This window comes from Pelodiscus sinensis, chromosome 5, assembly GCF_052426305.1.
Source record: "Pelodiscus sinensis isolate ZL-2025 chromosome 5, ASM5242630v1, whole genome shotgun sequence".
In the NCBI taxonomy this organism is placed as follows: domain Eukaryota; kingdom Metazoa; phylum Chordata; order Testudines; family Trionychidae; genus Pelodiscus; species Pelodiscus sinensis.
This window is the reverse complement of record NC_143056.1, coordinates 31258579-31278167: the sequence shown is the minus strand read 5'-3', so window position 1 is coordinate 31278167 and position 19589 is coordinate 31258579. Positions and strand designations below refer to the sequence as shown.

The window sequence follows — 19589 nt, the reverse complement described above, 5'->3', positions numbered from 1 at the left end:
TTTTCTATCACAGCAGGAGGTAGTCCACACAATCACATTATATAACCAGGAATTAAGGGTAACCTTAAAAGAAATCCAAAAAGGTAAAGGCATGGAAATACACATTTAAGGTTCCCATACAATCTGGTGACAATTGGCAAACTTAAAGTTGTATATGGTGCCTTCACTGTGTTTTTCCATACCTTTACCTGTATGGATTTCTTTTAGGTTAACCTTAACTTCGAATTTCCTGTGTTTTTAGTATAATTACACCAGCACTAATATTGTTTGTTTGTTCATTCATACCCTTAAATTACTGGTATGCATGCTTAATCTTCAGTGAACCCTACTATACTATTTTAAGAGAAATTAAAATACTTAAACCCATTTTTCTTACTGCAAATATCTGAAATTTCTGAACAGTGAAAAGTAATTTTCCACGAATAAGCAAAACTTGAACAAGAAAACTGGTCATTTCTAACTTTCATGGTGAGAACCCAACTGCTGAACTCATCACCAGAAATTAATATTCATACCAAACAATTCATTAATTACAAATCCATACTTGAAAAACTTATGTTAACAGTATGGAGAACATTACTGAAAGAATCTTGTTTCTCATATCATCAGCCACAAATCATAGGTTTAGACAAAGGCCTTACCAGAAGAATTCCCAGTGGCTTCAATAAGAATGTTGGTTAAATAAGGACTGCATAATTAGACCCATACATTGCTTTTCAGCAAAATGACTACTAAAAGCAAAATAACTGAATATCAATGTTAACATAATAAACATACTTCTTACCTGATCAATTCAGAATGTTTCAAAATGTTGACATTCCAACAAGAGACAAACCAAGTCACTAACAGAATATGTAGATTTTTAAAATTACAAATACATTCACTTTACAGGAGAAATAAGTGATTGTTTCTGTTTACTTACCTGAAACTAAGACCTTGTCTATACTATAATTTTGCTTACAAGTTATGTGGCTTTAATAAAACCATTGTAACATATCCACTCCAGGCTCCTTATATCAGCAGAGATCATCCACATCAGCAGTACTTGCAGGGACACAGAGGAATATACTGTGGGTAGCTATCCAACAGTGCAACTGGCTACACGATGCTTGGAAAAGCTTTACAATGCCTTATGGGATAGGTACAGAACCATAAGATGCAGCTGAATCCTATTACTCCATAGGCATCCTACTAGATCAGTAGTTCTTATACTTCATTTACAACTACGTGACTCCAGAATGGCGTAAAAAACCAGAGTCCACCCAAGCCAGAGGGCCAAAGCCCAAGCCCTACCACCCCAGGTAGATTTGCTGGCCAAACTAAAGCTGCAGGGCTTCAGCCCAGGGGGGAAGGCAGGGGCCTGTAACCTAAGTTCAGCTGCCCAAGATTGAAGATCGCCCGTTTCAGGCCACTGCAAGTCTAAAGCCAGCCTTGGTGACCTCATTAAAACAGGGTTGTAACTAACAGATTGAGAACTGCTGTATTAGATTATCAACCACTTTTCAACCGATAGTGGAAGAAGGTGGGGAATGTGCAACAGTGAACATGTGTACACGCACATATGGTGAGAGAGAATGAGTGTTTTGACATGCAGTCTCGAAGTTCAGGCAGCTGCTGGAACCAACAAATCCTGAGGCAGGGGGAGGAAGACCCTCCCCATCAGCCAGTGTCTCCCCACTCTTCCCCTCCCATCCCTATCACCTCAAGCAGCAGCCAGCTCTACACCTGCCAATTCCACATTAATGGTTCTGTAATTCTCCAAAGTTCTCCCACACTCTCCTTAGCTACCAGAAGCAGTGCCCTCAGCAGCTCAGTAAGCTCTCCACACTGAACAATAGTAAAGCTTCTTAGAACTTTTGAAAGAGGAAAGATGCATGCCTGTGTAGCTAGATGCAGGGCAGAGTTTGAAACAGTGAGCAGAGTGGTCATGGTAGGCATGCTGTGAGAAGCCATGTCGACATAACAAATGGCAGCATCTACACTGACACTGTTGTTTTTGCTACAAAAAACTCTATGCCTCTTGTTGAAGTAGTTTTATTGTCAGCAAAACAGCAGGCTATCTTCATGGGTAGAGGACATCTAAAAGGACTCTAAACCAGCTATTTGATATAAATTCAGGATTTTTATATGGATCACTACTACAGTGGTCTTTTCAAATATATTTATATTTATAAAGGAACTGAGGAGGAGGTATATTATGAAGAATAGAGCTTCCATTCAAATGCTCACTTTGGTAAATAGTAACAGCAGGAAAGAACAGAGTTAAATAGTACAATGAAGCAGCACGGGATTTTTTTGATAATGCTTTGCAATTTACTTTGGTGTGGCAGATCTTAAGTCTTTCTAAAAAAATGTATACATACATTCCATGCAAATTTATGTTTTCCTCATGATTAACTGAGTCCTACAATGTCCTATTGAACCAAAAATGTTAAGTATAATTTGCACTCCATTTATAAGGACAGATGTCACAGACAGATTATTTCTATACAGCTCCTTTTGCTTTTGATAACCCATTGTGCAGTGCCCCTTTAATTGTCATCCTTGTGAAAAGGCAACAATTCAGCATTATCAAAAGAAAATAGTCTCTTACAATATGGAGTGAGAAACATTGTCTGGGTTGTTTTTTCCCCCTTAAGCAAGGCTACTATATAAAACAATAGCTGGGAATAGTGCTTATATTGTGCAATATAAGTTAATTTGTATTAGGTGAAAGCCCATGCTGTAAGAAGGCTGGCAGCTGGGCCAAGCAACCCACCATCTGTGCTGTCTCCATCGTGCAATCAATTGAACTGTTGCATACAAATCAGTTGTAGAGTTAGGTGGTAATTTCTTGAACACCACAACAGTCTTGGACTCTTGGCATGGCATAAATACATACCTTACTACTGTAGCTGAAAGCCCATGCTGTTGTCCTCAGTGTAATTTGTGAAGTTAAAATGGGTGTGAACTTTAAGTTTGACAGTAATGGATCACAAATCCAAACGATGATTGAATCTGGTGATAGTTTAAACAAAAAGAGCTCTCAAGAGCTTGTTGTAGCTTCCATCACTTCCCATTGGGCCCAATCCTATTCAACATATTTATAAACGATCTGGAAAAGGGGTAAACAGTGAGGTGGCAAAATTTGCAGATGATACTCAACTGCTCAAACCAAAGACCAAAACAGACTGTGAAGAGCTCCAAAAGGATCTCACAAAACTAGGTGATTGGGCAATAAAATTAATTTGCCATTTTGACGCTGGTAAATGCAAAGTAATGCACATTGGAAAAAATAATCCCCAACTATACATTAGGGCTGTCAATTGACCTGCATTAATGCCTGAATCTTGTCAAAGTGCTGCTACAGTTCAATTGGCACACACTGCAAATTCTAGGTACACAAGCACAGTTAGCAAAACTACCTATCCTAGGAAACCATTTTGGTTACAAAAATCTAGTGGCTCACTAATGAAGCCCACCCACTAGCATAGGTTGCCCATCACTGGTTTATATTACATGAACCTGATATACAATATGTGGGAGGGGATGAGCTAAGCCTGGGGCAGGGGCTGTGGTACAGGAGGGGATTCAGGGAAGGAGATTAGGTATAAGAGGGGGCTCAGGGCTGGAGCCGGTGTTCTCTGTAAGATGAGCTCTTGGACAGCCACCCAAGAGAGATTCAAATGCCACCTAGCTTATTGGCAGAGCATTCACAGTACCCACAGCATGTGCACCACCAGTAGAAACACATCTGCACAGGCTTTGGTACACAATTTATTCTGTACATAGATGGGAAAAAAGTTAGAGGGAACATTGGCTGAAGCAGAAGCTTGGGATGAAGGAGGAAGTGCAGAGTCCTGGATTTTGGAAGGGGCTCAAGCAGCAGGTTGGGGTACAGTGTGTGGGCTCTGGAAGGGGCTGGGTTAGGATACTGAGGACAGAACAGCAGCAGCCAGTCCCACAGTTTTTTCTCTTAAGCTGCTACTGCTCTGTCCCTTTAAAAATAAAACGTGACAACCAGGGTGTGGGGGAGCTTATACTGAGACTGCTGCTACTCTGTACCTGTCAGAATGCAGAGTGGCAGCGTAGGTTTATCCTGAGACCCAGCAGGGGACCAGAGATTGAGCCAGAGTCTTTGTGCGCCAGCTCCTCTCTGTCCCTTTAAGAGCACAGAACCGTGGCAGGAGGGGGAAGAGGTGATTGAGTAGTCGATAGTGCTACCCAATACGTTCCTGCTTGACTACTCATTCACATCCCAGGTACAAGCTCTCAGTGGGAAGGGGCTCAGGGCAGGGAGTTTGGTGCAGGAGGGGGCATTGATTTCTGAGTTGCCACCAAGTTTGACTTTCTTATTTCATAATACATTTATTTTGGAACATCATAGTCACAGGCCAAAATGGTGATGCCATATGTCTGTTCTCTATTTTACTTCAGCATAACTCAACTTTCTGAAAGGAACCACATTCTATACTATCAATGGAGCTTACTCCAAAACTAAATATGTTCTAAGTACAGTCAGCCTTAGCTTTTTGGTAACTTGGAATCAGAACTGCATCAAAATGACAGTGGGAGCGGGAAAGATGAGAGCTAATTATAGAAATTTTAAGGACACTGTACAGCTAGTCTGTTAGAGTTAATAATCTCGCTATATAAAAAGTTTTTCCTGCCTGGCAACAGAATGATGTTATCGTGCTCTCTGGCCACGAAAGCAGCTGGGGGGGTGATGGTGGAGTTGGTAAGCGTAGTGAGCATAGGGTGCATTTCACTAGTATTTGAACATTTAAAAAAAGTTTAAGGACAGCCATCAGCCAGCAATTCCAGCCTTCTGCAATTCCAAGTGTGAAACATTTAAGTTTTAGTTTAACAAAATATGTGGGCTAATGTGTATTATTTAGTTCTTACCATTCCTAATATACTGCTGCTGCATCTGCAGCTTGACACAGGTAATGAGTATTATATACTATTTCCTCAATTAATACAAATCAAGTTATCTAAGAAAAATTACAGAAAGCATACCCTCTTGGATGTTGTAAAATCTGTACTGAGCTGTAAATTAACATATTTTAGTGATTTAGATTTGCACCATTGCTTGAAGAAATACATGAAGTAGTATCAGTGGAAAGCTTGATTTAAATCAATCCACCCTGGCAAAAGGACATGTCAGATGCTCCCGGGAGCTGTGCAGGGCCAGGGCAAGCAGGCAGCTTGCTTTAGACCCACTGTGCTGCTGAACTATTAGTGGCTGATCTCCCAGTTTGGCTCCAGGGGCTTCTGGGAGATCCAACCTGATTCTGAGAGACTCCTAGCCAAGTCAGAAGAGTTGGCAACCCTAAACTGAGACTGAGATTGATTGTCAGAGACTCTGCGATCGACAAGTCCATCGCAGTCTACTGGTTGATGACCACTGCATTACAGAGACTGGATTTCTGAAAAAAAGTCAAGGGAATAAGTGAGAAGACCTTGTTACTGGCAAGCCAATATACAGAACGCAGAAAACTAATTTAAGACAAATACTTAAGACAAACTCCTTGCCTGTGTTTAACATAACTTCCTTTCAAGTTCCTCCTTCTAGCCTATTAAAAAGATTAGTTTTTATATCCCTTTATCCCTTTTTGACTCTTACCACAAATATTACTTTCTTATATTCTGAAAGTGATGTTTGCAACAGCCTTCCCAAAGTATATTTATCAAGGCAACAACCTCAGAATTCAACTCACTTATGCAGTATTACCTACCAAAAGCATGTTTCCATATTTTAGAGACATTGAAACAATCACATTTTACTGCAAGAATGAATGAATAATTCTCTGTAACCTAATTTCCATGTGGTAATATTCAGGGCTCAACAAATAATACAATCTACTCACCCGTGGCGAGTAGACTGCAACCCAGAAGAGCTGGGTTTGGGCAATCTGCGCATGCGCAGATCGCCGGACAGCGCAGCTGGCGAACAGGGCTCGCCGCGGTTCAGCGAGCCCTGGTAATATTAATGGTTAACCCATGAGTAGGGCTGCCGCTTCTGGCCTCACACAGGGCTGGGAGCAGTCCCTGCACATGGCATGGAAGGGAGTGGCCTGCCCACCCCTTGTTCAATCAGCTGACGTTAAGCTTAACCTGTTAAACAGGATTTTACATCCTTATTTCCAGGTAGGAAATATGATGGATTTGTGAGGCATAACAGGCTTAAGATTCCAGATAGTTACTACAGACCGGTCAGTTTAACGTCTGTCCCAGGGAAGATAATGGAGCAGGTAATTAAGGAAATCATATGCAAACACTTGGAAGGTAATAAAGTGATAGGGAATAGCCAGCATGGATTTGTGAAGAACGAGTCATGCCAAACTAATCTGATAGCTTTCTTTGATAAGATAACGAGCTTTGTGGATAAGGGAGAAGCGGTGGATGTCATATACCTAGACTTTAGTAAGGCATTTGATACGGTCTCGCATGATATTCTTATTGATAAACTAGGCAAATATAATTTAGATAGGGCCACGATAAGGTGGGTGCATAATTGGCTGGATAACCGTAGTCAGAGAGTTGTTGTTAACAGTTCTAAATCCTGCTGGAAAGGGATAACAAGTGGAGTTCCTCAAGGGTCTGTTTTGGGACCCGTACTGTTCAATATCTTCATCAATGATGTAGATATTGGGATAGAGAGTACGCTTATTAAGTTTGCAGATGATACCAAACTGGGTGGGGTTGCAACTTCTTTGGAAGATAGGGACATAATTCAAAATGACCTTAGCAAGTTAGAGTAATGGTCAGAGGAAAACAGGATGAGGTTTCATAAAGAGAAATGCAAAGTGCTCCACTTAGGAAGGAACAATCAGTTCCATACATACAAGATGGGAAGCGACTGTCTAGGAAGGAGCATGACGGAAAGGGATCTAGGGGTCATAGTGGACCACAAGTTGAATATGAGTCAACAGTGTGATGCTGTTGCAAAAAAAGCAAATATGATTCTAGGTTGTATCAACAGGTGTGTTGTAAGCAAAACTCGTGAAGTCATTCTGCCGCTCTACTCTGCACTAGTTAGGCCTCAGCTGGAGTACTGTGTCCAGTTCTGGGAGCCACATTTCAAGAAAGATGTGGAGAAATTGGAAAGGGTACAGAGAAGAGCGACAAGAATGATTAAAGTTTTAGAGAACATGACCTATGAAGCCAGGCTTCATGAACTGGGCTTGTTTAGTTTGGAAAAAAGAAGATTAAGGGGGGACATGATAGCGGTTTTCAAATATCTAAAAGGGTGTCACAAGGAGGAAGGAGAAAATTTGTTCCTCTTGGTTTCTGAGGACAGGACAAGGAGCAATGGGCTTAAAGTGCAGCAGGGGAGGTTTAGATTGGACATTAGGAAAAAATTCCTAACTGTCAGGGTGGTCAAATATTGGAATAAATTGCCAAGGGAGGTGGTGGAATCTCCCTCTCTGGAGATATTTAAGAACAGGTTGGATAGACATCTGATAGGGATGGTGTAGACGGAGCTTGGTCCTGCCTTGAGGGCGGGGGGCTAGACTCGATGACCTCTTGAGGTCCCTTCCAGTCCTATTATTCTATGATTCTAAGATAATAACTACTTTACTAGTTAGCTCAATAAGACTATTCATGTGAAAAATAAAAACACTATTTATACACACAAGCTTACAGGATAAAGCTCATATAGAATGGACTCTCTGAAGGCAAACATCTAAAGCACATTGTAGATACTAGGGACATTAAAATGTGCTTATTTGTGTAAATGTGTATCCACTGAAATTTTCAGAGGATACACGTTTATACATTGGGAGGAGAGGGGCGGAAGGTGAGAGTTGGTGTTCACAGGGAGCCAGCTTTAAAGCCAGGTCCCTGCAAGTACTGGCTCTGGTGTCCTGCCCCTCTGCTGCCTATGTATCAGAAGTGGGGGAAGTGGGGAGAGGACTGGCTCAGCAGGAGCTGGTATATCCCCCTCACCCTCCCCACAGGCACTGGCTCCCGCTCTGCTCCCACCCCTTGCTGTCGCCGATTCAGAGGCTGCAGCTTAGGAACGAAGCTGAGTGTCTTGAAAATGTGTGTATTTAGCAGCAAATTGTATGGATGTAAGATATGGGTGATAACGAAATATTTGAAGAGAAGGATATTGGCATTTGAGAAGAGTTGTTATAAAAAGATTCTGAGAATAGGATAGATGTAGAAGGTCACCAACGAGGGATTATATAGGAAGATACAGCTGAAAGAGAAGCTACTGCAGAAAGTTAGACAACAGAGCTATTCGGACATATCTGCAGAATGAACAACGAGTGAAAAGTTAAGACCTTGGTATTTGGCATAATGGATGGTCCAAATAGGAGAGGCAGACCCCACAGAGAATGGGCAGATGATATAGTAGATTGGTGTGGAGCTAGTCCACAGAAACTAAGCCATTCCATACTGGACAGGGAAAAGATGGAAGGAAATAGTGAGGGAAGCATTGGACAGTAATGTGAGCATTGAGCCCATGGTTGATGATGATGATGATGATGAAAGTGGGAGGGTAGTCTTTGGGATTAACCGATAAGCCCAGGCTCATCGGTTAATCATGTAGACAACTACATGCTAACATACCTAGTAGATACTAAGAAAAGTCAGGTATATTAGTGATAATGAAAACATTAACAATGTCAACCTTTGTTTAATAAGTCATAGCTTGCAGCTAATAAATGTTCTTATTTTTAATTGCATAAATTCTCCACTCAAAATACTGGATTTCAGTCCTGATCTTTTGAATAGCATTATTAATTTTTAAAATATTTAAAGCATCTTCTTAAACCTGTCTAATGAACTATAAAATATATTTTCCATTTCTTAGGGCTATCCGAGGCTATGCACAGCTTAGGTAGTATAACTCATGTCGCTCAGGGGTGTGAATAAATCACTCTTCTGAGTGACGTAAGTTACACCTACACAAGTGCTGGTGTGGATAGCACTATATCAGCAGGACAATAGCCACTAAAAAAGTTGTTTTTATCATCTTGACAGAAGAACTCTGCTGTCAGCGTAGTGCATCTTTACCAGTTATGCTGCAGTATTGTATGTGTAGACAAACCCTTAGAATATTTTCTAATATTTTATGCACACTACTTTTTGGAGAGAGATTATAGCCTGTAAAGCAACTTTTAAAAATATGACAGTAGGATTCCATGTTCACTAATGGCTCCATAAGAAGTTTGCTCACTTTCCTAAACATTTTTTTCTGCCTGCCTGCCCTGCAAACTCATCGTCATAAATAAATAAATAAATAATCAAAAGGCATTTTTTACATAATCACAAGAATAAAGGTTCTACAAGACAAACGATGCACTAAGTGACATCTATACAAACCCATTTAAAGCAAATGAGTTTGTGTGCGCATTCCTGAAGGAATAACATGAAGACAGCAAGACTGCCTGTGGAGAGTAGAGTAAGATTTAGTTTATACAGAATTTCTATTACTGGGAATTGTATGACAGCTCAGGGCAACATTGCAGAAGTGGGTAGGGTAGGGATGGTTTGATTCACAAACAAACATTTCTGACAGGGAAGTGAGCAAGAATAAATTACAAAACTCCACAATGGCTTATTTTGAGCTTCTGTTTAGGGAAGAAACATACTTTGCTTTAAATTTGTTAAGCTAGTGGTCCTCAGAACCTTTGTGTTTTGGAGTAGAGGAAGGAGGCACATGGGGATGTATGTTTCTCCCACAACCCTAAACATTAGCTGGATGCTTCTGGTACAGTGATCAGCAAATAAAATTAGTTACCACCACAATTCACACTACTCAGGCTGCTTACAGATTTTGGGAAATACCTCAACATTAATATGATCAGAAATACCAATATTTCCTTCACAAAAATGGAAGACTATATTTTTAAAATATAAGAACTTCAATTTAGGCACATAATGCTGATGGAAAATGTGGGCAAAAGGCAGATTCTACAGTAAATTCTGCCATTACAGAATTCATGTTGCTCTGTCTAAAAAAGCTCTTTTACAAAAGGGTCCACAAAAGGTAGAATGAACTATAGTCCATACACTACTTCCCTTGAGAGACTATTTCAGTCTAATAGACATGTTAATATTTCCATCTCAAATGTTTCTTTTAATTTCAACCCATCAGTCCTAGTTTTACTCAAAAGGACTTAAGTGTGTTATCACAGGTTTTTTAAAAGTTCCCAGTCAATACTGATACCACACCTCAAATTTCTCAGATGTTATGTTCAATTGGTTTCTGAAGCAAGATGAAACCTTACAGCAGCTGCTCTCCAGGGTTCTATGAGTTCTTTCAGTTGGGCTGCAGGGCTCCATGTTTAAAACCTGGTGCTCCATGCCTTGGCACCCCCCTGTAGAGCAGAAGCAGTGCAGGATTGAAGTAAAGAGTGACCTTTCGCCAGTCTGAAGTCAAAAGTGGCACAGGGCTGAAGCCAAGAGCCCAGCTCTCCCTGCATCCTGTCCTGGCTGAAGCCAGGAGAGGCGTGTGGAAGCCCTGGCACCCTCCCTTTCTGGGCTGAAGTCCCAAGCCCCAGCATTCCTTATGGGCAGAAGCTCTGAGCCCACAGGCAGAGTTGGGGGGGGGGGAGAGGAGGAGGGCAAGGGTGTTGCCTCCTCAAACTGTAGTGCCTTACCGAAAGTGGAGCAGTCCTGGGGGCAGCTATAGCCTTATTCTCATCCCACACTATGGCCAGGTAACAGGCGAAAAGACAGAGTTAGACAGTGCAGGGAAGCTGCTCCTCTGACTGATGTTGCCATGGAAGGGTAGCTTTGGCATTCCTGTCTGCTGCTGGTACCCAGGGTTACATCTGCTCCTCAGCTCCAAGCACCCTCATGAAGCTGGTAAGAGCTGCCTACTTCAAGGAAACCTGACTCCAGGGGAGCAGAGGCCATGGGAAATAAACACCATATCATACAGCTCTGTAGCCACCATTCTCTCCTAGTATACAGCCTCTAGATACCTCTCTCCCTGCATCCTGAATAGTTTTCAAACTTTTTGAGCTGAATCCCTCCCATTTTGAGTTATGCTTTTTTTGGTTGCATCCCCCCACAACCTAAAGAGGCTGGATGGAGGTGTGGGAGAGTGGTGAGAGGGCAGGAAAGAGCATCAGTTCTTTAATACTGAATACCAAACTTTCCTGGGTAAGTGTAGTCAACTTTGCAGACTTCTAAGCTTTACTTTTAAAAAAATACTTTCAAGCCATTGTGTCATAACAAAAACCTTCCAAATGGGAAGAAAGTATAAATCAAACCAATGATGTCTTCCTAACTCTGTGGAGGGACATCATCAGTGCCAGCACAGCTTTTGAGGCAGAGCAGACCTTGCTCCTGACATGGTTTTTCATTTGTTGGAGTGAGAAGAAGATGGTATTTGTTGGAGAACTTGTACAGAATTAATTGGGGTGCAGAATTCAGTTATTAGGAAGCTAAAATCTTCAAAGTATATGTATGTCATTAAGTGAATAGAATACTCATCTTAAGTATTGCTTTCAGTTCCAGTCACAAAAATAAAAGGAGGTTAAAAAACAGGCAATAAAAACTGATCTAAATGCATGGAAAGGTTGTCCTTCAACGAACAGAACTATTCAAGTCATCAAAGTGACTAGGAAGGGGTAAGATACAGATATTTGTAACGAATGACACAAGGAGTGAAAATTAGGCACTTCTTTACTGTCCAATAACAGAAATACAAGGGGTCATGCAGTGCAACTAAAAGCATGAAGTTTAGAATTGGATTGTGATAAACTTTTTCCGCAGAAGCAAGCCAACATGTGGAACTCATTGCCACTTAGGTACCATTAAGGGGCAGTTTTGCAGAATCCAAATAAAGGTCTAGACATTTACACAGATGACAACAAAATCATTCAAGTACAACAGATGGATTTATGACAGTTAAGAGATCTAAACCCTCATGGTTTGGAGCATAAGCCATTACATAACTAGGTACAGTAACATCCCCTGTATATCAGCTTATTCTCAGTTGTCTACACTGGGGATTCTTAAACTCACTTGAGATCACAAACAGGACACTTGACCCTATATGGACCATGGGCCTGGTCTGGCAATTCCTATGTTTTAGGGATGTAATAGTGTGGTTGATTAACCGATAAGCAAAAGAGTATAGGTTAATGCTACAGACTACATGAATTCCCCAACACCCTCCCCACTAGTAAATTTTTTTAGCACACTGACCAGCAGCCTGTCTCAGTCATAGCTTGCGATGGGTCTGGGACCTACTCCCGGTACAACTCTGCATTTAAAGTGTTATTAGAAGGTAGGCGGGCCGGCAGCCCGGCTCAGTTCTGAGCTCCTGGACCCAGCATGAGCAAGACTTACCTCTCCCTGCCCCTCCCTCCGAACAGGGGCTGCTGCTACCCCTGTATCAGAGGCAGCAGCATGTGGGGACAGGCAGCTGGCCCGTGAGGGGAGCTGTTTTTTAAAATGGCTCCCCTTGCAGACCAGCTCCAGTCTGGCACCCCGCGCAGCTGCCTCTGAATCAGAGGCAGCAGTACGGTGTGGCAGGCGGCTCTTCGGAAGTGGAGCCAGTTTGCATTCAACCAGTAAGAATTCATGAGGTTACTCAACTATTCAATTAACCAATATTTAACATCCCTATTATGTTCCATCTGTTCAAAATGGTTACAGTATCCTACCAGGTCACAGATAAAAAAAATGTGTTGGTTACATTCTCCCTTAGACAAATTTAGGTTTTAGAATTCTCTATCACAGTGGTGGACAACCTGTGGCCTGCATGCAGCCCACTTGGATTCCACCTGCAGCCAGCAGACCATATGGCCTTCCTCCTGTCCCACACGCCTCCCGCGCACTTCCTACTCTTCCCCTTCCCTCCAGCACTTTCAGAGCACAATGAATCACCTGATTCACACTCTATCCATGCTCCTCCCTCCCAGAGCCTGAATGCTAGTAATCAGCTGTTCAGGGTTCTAGCTCTGGGAGGGAGGGGGAAGAGGGGACAGAGTGGATTTGTGGTGCTCTGAAAGTACTGGTGGGGGGGGGGGGGAGAGAGGAGGAAATCAGAGCTCCAGTGTCTCAGTGCATGAGAGGTGCGTGTAGGAAAAGAGCAGACAGGAGTGCTGAGGGCTGCTGCAGCCCACTGAGATGGAGGGTCACTCATGTGGCCCACTCACTTCTTGATTGCTGGTCTATCTGTTTCCGTGGGTAAGCCATTAAATAAGGTCCATTACCCCAAGAGGAGGAAGCTGAATCCTGATCCCAAACTGTAGAAGGAAACACTTCAAAAAAGGAAAGCATTAGAAAACATGATGGAAAGCCAAAGAAACGTCAAGGAAAGAAGATGCAAGAACAGTCAATTTTGATCCCTACATTTAATAAAGCAGTTCAACAGAAAAGCTGAAGGGGAAAAGAAGAAGGAACAAGGGACTTGAGCGCTATAAAAGACATCTGACGTATAACAATCTGTTGCTACTTTTGATTTGGGTATGAAATAACTGTTCACACTTACAAACATTTAATACTCTAGTACCCCAAATTAAAAAAAAAATCATTACATGTAAATTTGAACTATCCTAGCCGCTGACTTCTGACCGAAAAAACTGAATATTAACCTGATAAAATAGTGACAAGAATAAGAAAAACAATTACCAAAAGGCATGTTTGCCTCAAAGGATTAATATATTAGCCCCAGTGATCAAAACATCTAAGTTTCTAAAAGGATTGTTAACTAATAATTGTATAAACTGTACATGGTATAAGATTTATGAAAGCTATAGGAATTATTGTATGTTAATTCAGTTATTCATTTTTAAAAATGCTGGTTTGCTTTTTAAAGTTATGGATAACTAATCTTTAAAATTCAGTAACTCCTAGATACACATTAAAGTAACACTTACAATACTTCATACTTCCATTTTCTTTAATAGATTTATACAAGCTCATTTACAGCAATGAAACTACTGAAATAAATCTGTATATGCAAATGTAACTGAAACCAGTGGAAGACTGTGTCCTTTGAACAGACTGCTTCTTCACAGTCAGATTACAACCTGCAGCATTTTATGCTCAAAAATTCTATCTAGATCATTGTATTTTTAAAACACTACTACTACTGCATTTGGTGTTTTAACATCGTTCTTTCATTTGAAGTTTCAGTTGAAGTTTATTAATTTATTTAGCTCCTGAAAGCTACAGTGGTGATGGTGAGTGCTAGAATTATACCACTGTAACATAAACCTGTTTATAATGGTGATGTTCCTCCTTCTCACTGGGCTCCCCACCACCCTTAAATTTAATAATAAAGGTCCACTGCCATCTCGAGTTTATCTAACCTAAGAAATAAGACATGCAGAAGAGAATGGGGAGAACAGGTCTCCAACTTCTTTGTAAAAAATCAATTATATAGTTAGTTTTCATAATTTATTATAATAATTTAGCAATTTAAAAGACTTAAGTCAATATAATTAGCATTTAAACATGCTTTGGATAATCAACTTACTACATTTGATTCTTACTGTATCAATTTAGGATTTCCTGATAACTCCTGAAAACATGCACTTCCTCTTCTACAATGACTGGACTAAGTAACTGACCTCAATGAAGTTTTCTATCCTTCAGTTTCAGCACAAGGAAAACCAAATAAACATAGGGGAGATAGCAATCAAATATAAACAGCAATCTACAAGAATGACCCACCCTCCCCAGATGTAAGATAGAAAGCCAGGAAGTAGCTAATGGCAGAAAAACATCACCCAGTACATAACTATATGGTTAAATGAGATAGGACAGACTACATTCATGGTACCAGAGTTAAATGAAGCCAGCTATACTTCAAAGTTTAATCTACAGTAATCATTAACTCACTGATCAAGTAATCAAGGATAGTTCATACACAAACCTATCAAAATGTAGCAAAACATGCTTGGAGTGAGAGAAAAACAGGTGATATGCTTTATTTTAAGTGAATTTATTATTTCAGGGGTAATTCTAAGGGCAGTTTTAGCATGAGCGCAGAATACAGTAGCTGCTTAAAAATATCCTCAAAATGTTGTTTTGTTCTTTGTATTGTCTTGAAATCAAAACTGCGAGTATCTATCTACACATTATAAAATACTCTTTAATACACTTCTAAAGAGTGAAAAATATATTTGCAACCCACCTACAGAAAGCTGAATAGACAAGAAACAACAATGAAATAATTTTAATATTTTATGTTCAACACATTTAATCCAAACTGTGAATAGTTTCTTTAATCTTGGGATTATCAATTATTTCAACAAGAGATCCCAATTAGTGTTTAGGGAAAAAAAATCTTGGGGAGGGGGAGAAATGGGATAGTGGTGTGCAATATAGTGTGTGAAATGTGTACTACCTGTATGTGGTATACAGCTTTATGTCCGTGTGTCCAATATGCATCAAGTGTGTACCTGAGGAGTGGGAGTGTGTTGTCTTAATCTTCCAACCTTGTCATATAGCCTAACAAGAGTTAACGATAGCTGCTGACTGCCCGATTTCAGAATCACATACAAATTATGCAGATAAAATCACAAAGCAGATATATAAAGCCATTATCTTTTTCTGTAGGTGGATTGGAAAAAGATTACAATACTTGCCATGTTCTCACACCACTTACCATCGCTCTCTGCCCTGACAAGCAGGGACATGCCCTTCAGCCTTTCCACGTAGCCAGAGGACACATGTCCAGTGCCTCGATCATCCCACTGGCGGTCTTCATTCAGCGTGTAAACTTTCACTCTCCGCCGGGTGTCGGTCATCCTGCCGCCTGTCACACCACAGCCACCACCCTGGCCTGTGACACCTAAAGGAACAGGAGGTTGGTGGGGGGCTAGGCCCCCCTCAAAGGAGAGGCGCAGAAAAGAGAGTAGCAGTCCCAAAAAGACACCCCGGGATCGCTCCTTATTCTTCACTGCTGGGGCAGTCTCCTCCTCATGCTCACTATTTGGAGGCAGGGCAGAGTGCTGGGGAAGGGGGTGGTAGGTGGGAAGCAGTTACAGAGGACCAGGAGGTGCTATTCAGGAGGGGAAGCCTGGCGATTGCCAGGTGTAAAGCAACGGGCCACAGGGCAAGTGTGGGGAGGGAACAGAAATATCAGAGAGCTGGTGAATGAGGTAAAAGAGGATGGCAGAGAAAGATGGCTAGGGAGATGAAGCGGGTGGGGGAAAGCAGAGGGAAGGGGTGGCTGGGGATGGGGCAGCAGGAGAGGGGTGACTCGAGAGGGCAGTGCGCTGGACGGAAAGGGGGCAGGAAGAAGCGAGATCAACAGAGGTGACTAGGGTGGTGGCAGATCGGCGGCAGGGGGAGGGAGCGAGGTCAGTTCGCCCCCTGCCCGGCGCTCGGCTCTATTGTGCGGGCGCTGCCCAGGCCCGACGCCCCCTCGCAGTTTGTCAATAGAGGGGCAGAGGCGGCGCGGCCCCTCCTTCCTCAGGAGCGGCTCGTGGGCGGCCAGCGGGCGCTGCCTGTCCCGGGAGCGATGCGAAGGCGGCCGGGCTCAGCGTCCAGTCTCCCCCATGGGCTCCCCTCGCAGGCGGCAGCTTCACTCCCAGCCCGGCTCCGCCGCCATATTCTTCTTCCTTCTGCTCCCGCTACTGCTGCGGCTCAGCCCCGGCTCCTCGGCCCGCTCGGTTAGGCCGGCCCGCTCCGCTGCGGGCGCCGGCACGCGCGGTCCCTCCCCGGCCGGGCTGGCTGGCGGCCTGGCTGAGGCGCGGCGAGGCCCGACTGTGTCCCACTGGCTCCGTCTCCGCCTCAGTCACTGCGCGACCGCCATCTTGGTTTCACCTCTCACTAGAGGCGCGGGGTCTCCCAGCCAGCGGCGGCACGGGCCGCCATCTGGCATTTAAAGGGCCAACAGCAGACACAGGCTCTGAGAAGGGATGGGACTATGGGGGGGGGGGGGAGTGGGAGACAGCGGATGGGGAGGGGGGGCTACCCGCTAGTCACTCCCGGGGAGCAGCGCGTGCCTGTGTCACCCAATCTCCTCAGTCACGCACTGTGTGCACCCCACGGAGTGACCTACCTAGGACCCCACCGCACCCCCACGTGACCACTTGCAGCCTGGGGGGCAAGGGCAGCACCCCACCCAAGACCTCACGGCACCCCTCAGCACGCTGGGAGGCAGAACCCTACGGGCGTAGCACCCCAATGATCATGCAGTGTAAAAGAACAGTAGCCCACCGCACCCTGGGGTGCCAGAGCAAAACCTCATTGCTCAGCAGGCCCATCACTGCACACCACCCCCACACCTTTTGGGGCAGTCCTGCAGGGCAATAGGGCACCATCCACACCCTTCATAGTGCCTTCAATTGGTGTGTGAGAGCAGTAGCTATACCCTACATTTGAGTTCACACTGGAGGGAGCAGGGCTGGCCTGGGGGGAACCGGCCAGCAGGGAGTGGGGCTGGCCCAGGCACACGCAGATCCCAGGGTCCTGCCCGTCCTGCGCACTGTCCCAGTGGGGCACATGGGCGAGTCCGGCCCCTGGGATTCCATCCTGCTCCAGCCCTGTCCCCCTCCTCTCTACTGTGTAGTTGCGTACTGCCTGGTTGGTAGACACGCTCACACAGTACTGATACTCATGCAGTATGCAACTACGAACTGATACTCATGATAATAATAAAACTTACTTAATTAGAAAATACCAGACATTTATATGTCCGGTATTTTCCTAATTTATTTCCTGGACAGAAAGCTCAAATACTGGTTCAAAACCGGACACGTGGCAACCCTAGTTCACCCTTGAGCTGAAGGGTGGCGCCCTTTGGCATCCCACAAGAACAGTAGGCAGGAGGGCCAAAACACCATTACAAATAATATTTCACAACTTATATTTAAGGTCCTAATAACTTCACAGCCATAAAAAATATATCATGGACCATGAAATCTGGTCTCCCTTGCTGAAAACTGGTCTCTTTTTTTGTGCTTTTACCCTCTACTATACAGATTTCAGAGGTGGGAGACCAGCATATCTCAAATCGGGGGTCCTGACCCAAAAGGGAGCTGCAGGGTATCACAAGGGTTTTTTGGGGGGTGGTGAGTTGGGGAGTATTGCTGCAATTACTTCTGCACTGCTATGAGAACTGGGAGGCAGGAAAGTGCCTGTTATGGGCTGGGCACCCAGCTCCGAAAGCAGCAGCTCACCAGCAGCAGCCCATAAGTAAGGGTGGCTTGGTATGGTATGTTTTGCCACCCTTCCACACTGTGGCCTTCAGAGCTGGGCAGAGAGTGGTAGCTGCTGACTGAGACCAAGCTTTGCATGCAACAGCCTAGAAGCTAGGGTGGCAATACAGGCAGTCCCCAACTTACGTCGGATCCGCACTTACGAACGGGGCTTTCTCGCCCCAGAGCTCACAGGCAGCGCTGGCAAAGCCTCAGAAGCGCGGGAACCCGCCGCTGCTGCGGCTTCACTCACGGTGCCCCTGGTCTGCTGGAGACGGTCTCCAGCAGACCAGGGGCACCGGGAGCAGCTTTTCTCGCCCCGGAGGTAGAGGTGGTTGATCGCTGCCTGTGAGCTCCGGGGCGAGAAAGCTGGAGACGGCGCATAAGCTTTCGTGGGCAAAGACCCACATCATCAGATGCATGTAGTGGAAATTCCAGAGGCAGGTATAAATATACAAGCATAAGAAAAGAGTACCAATCAAGAGTAAGGCTAGAGATAACAAGGTAAATTCAGTCAGGCAGGATGAGACCCACTTCTGGCAGCTGATTTGGAGGTGTAAACACTAAGGGTATGTCTACACTACAGAGTTAGTTCGAACTAACTTAATTCGAATTAGTTAATTCGAACTAAGCTAATTCGAACTAACGCGTCTAGAACTAAAAACTAGTTCGAATTAGTGTTTTGCTAATTCGAACTAGCATGTCCACATTGAGTGGACCCTGAACAGTGCCAGCAGGGCATCAGAGGCGTGGAGATGCTGTCTCAGGCTAGCCGAGGGCTGCGCTTAAAAGGACCCGACCCCCACACCGGACAGACAGTTCTCAGGAGTTCCCCGCTTGAAAACCAGTCCTGGCTTGGAGTGCCCGGAGTGCCCACACTGGGCACATCACAGCACTCGGCCATCAGACCGGCTGCACTTGCCGCAGGCTGCCATCTGGGGAGAGGGAGCAATTGGGGGGCTGCAGGAGAGCTTCCACCCCCAGAAGCCCGCAGAGCCACCGCAGTCCTCCCCATCGGGGGCTCGTACCCCATTCCTCCCTCACCTCCTTCCACTTACCCTTCCCTAGCCCCCCTTCCTGATGTACAAAATAAAGATAATGTTTCTTCCAACATTGACTCTGTCTTTATTGAACAAAACTGGGGGAGACTGGGAAAAGGAGGTGGGAGAGGGGAAGAGAAAGGCTGGGAGAGGGGAGGGCAACTAACATGATCAGGGGTTGGGAACAGGTCCCAGATGAAGAGAGGCTACAGAGACTGGGACTGTTCAGCTTAGAAAAGAGGAGATGGAGGGGGGACAGGATAGAGGTCTCTAAAAGCAGGGGTTGGGTGGAGAGGGTGCATTCAGAAAAGTTCTTCCTGAGTTCCCATAAAGAAGGACTAGAGGACACCAAAGGAAAGGAATGGGTAGCAGGCTTCAAACTAGTATGAGAAAGTTGTTGTTCTTCACAAAGCAAATAGTTAACCTGTGGAACTCCTTG

At 44.1% G+C, this 19589-nt stretch overlaps 1 protein-coding gene across 3 annotated transcripts in view; it reads right to left on the bottom strand.

Annotated features, from left to right (window-relative positions):
• PPP4R3A (protein phosphatase 4 regulatory subunit 3A) overlaps positions 1 to 16758 on the bottom strand; it is a 97569-nt gene extending 80811 nt beyond the window's left edge. For 2 of the 3 annotated variants that reach the window (XM_025190962.3, XM_006135507.5), the window contains exon 1: positions 15572 to 16758. In XM_025190962.3, coding sequence (XP_025046747.1) covers positions 15572 to 15713 — 142 coding nt within the window. In that variant the 5' untranslated portion in view covers positions 15714 to 16758. The remainder of the gene's footprint in view (positions 1 to 15571) is intronic. The other variant, XM_025190961.3, reaches the window with a different exon arrangement.
• Positions 16759 to 19589: the final 2831 nt, after the last annotated feature.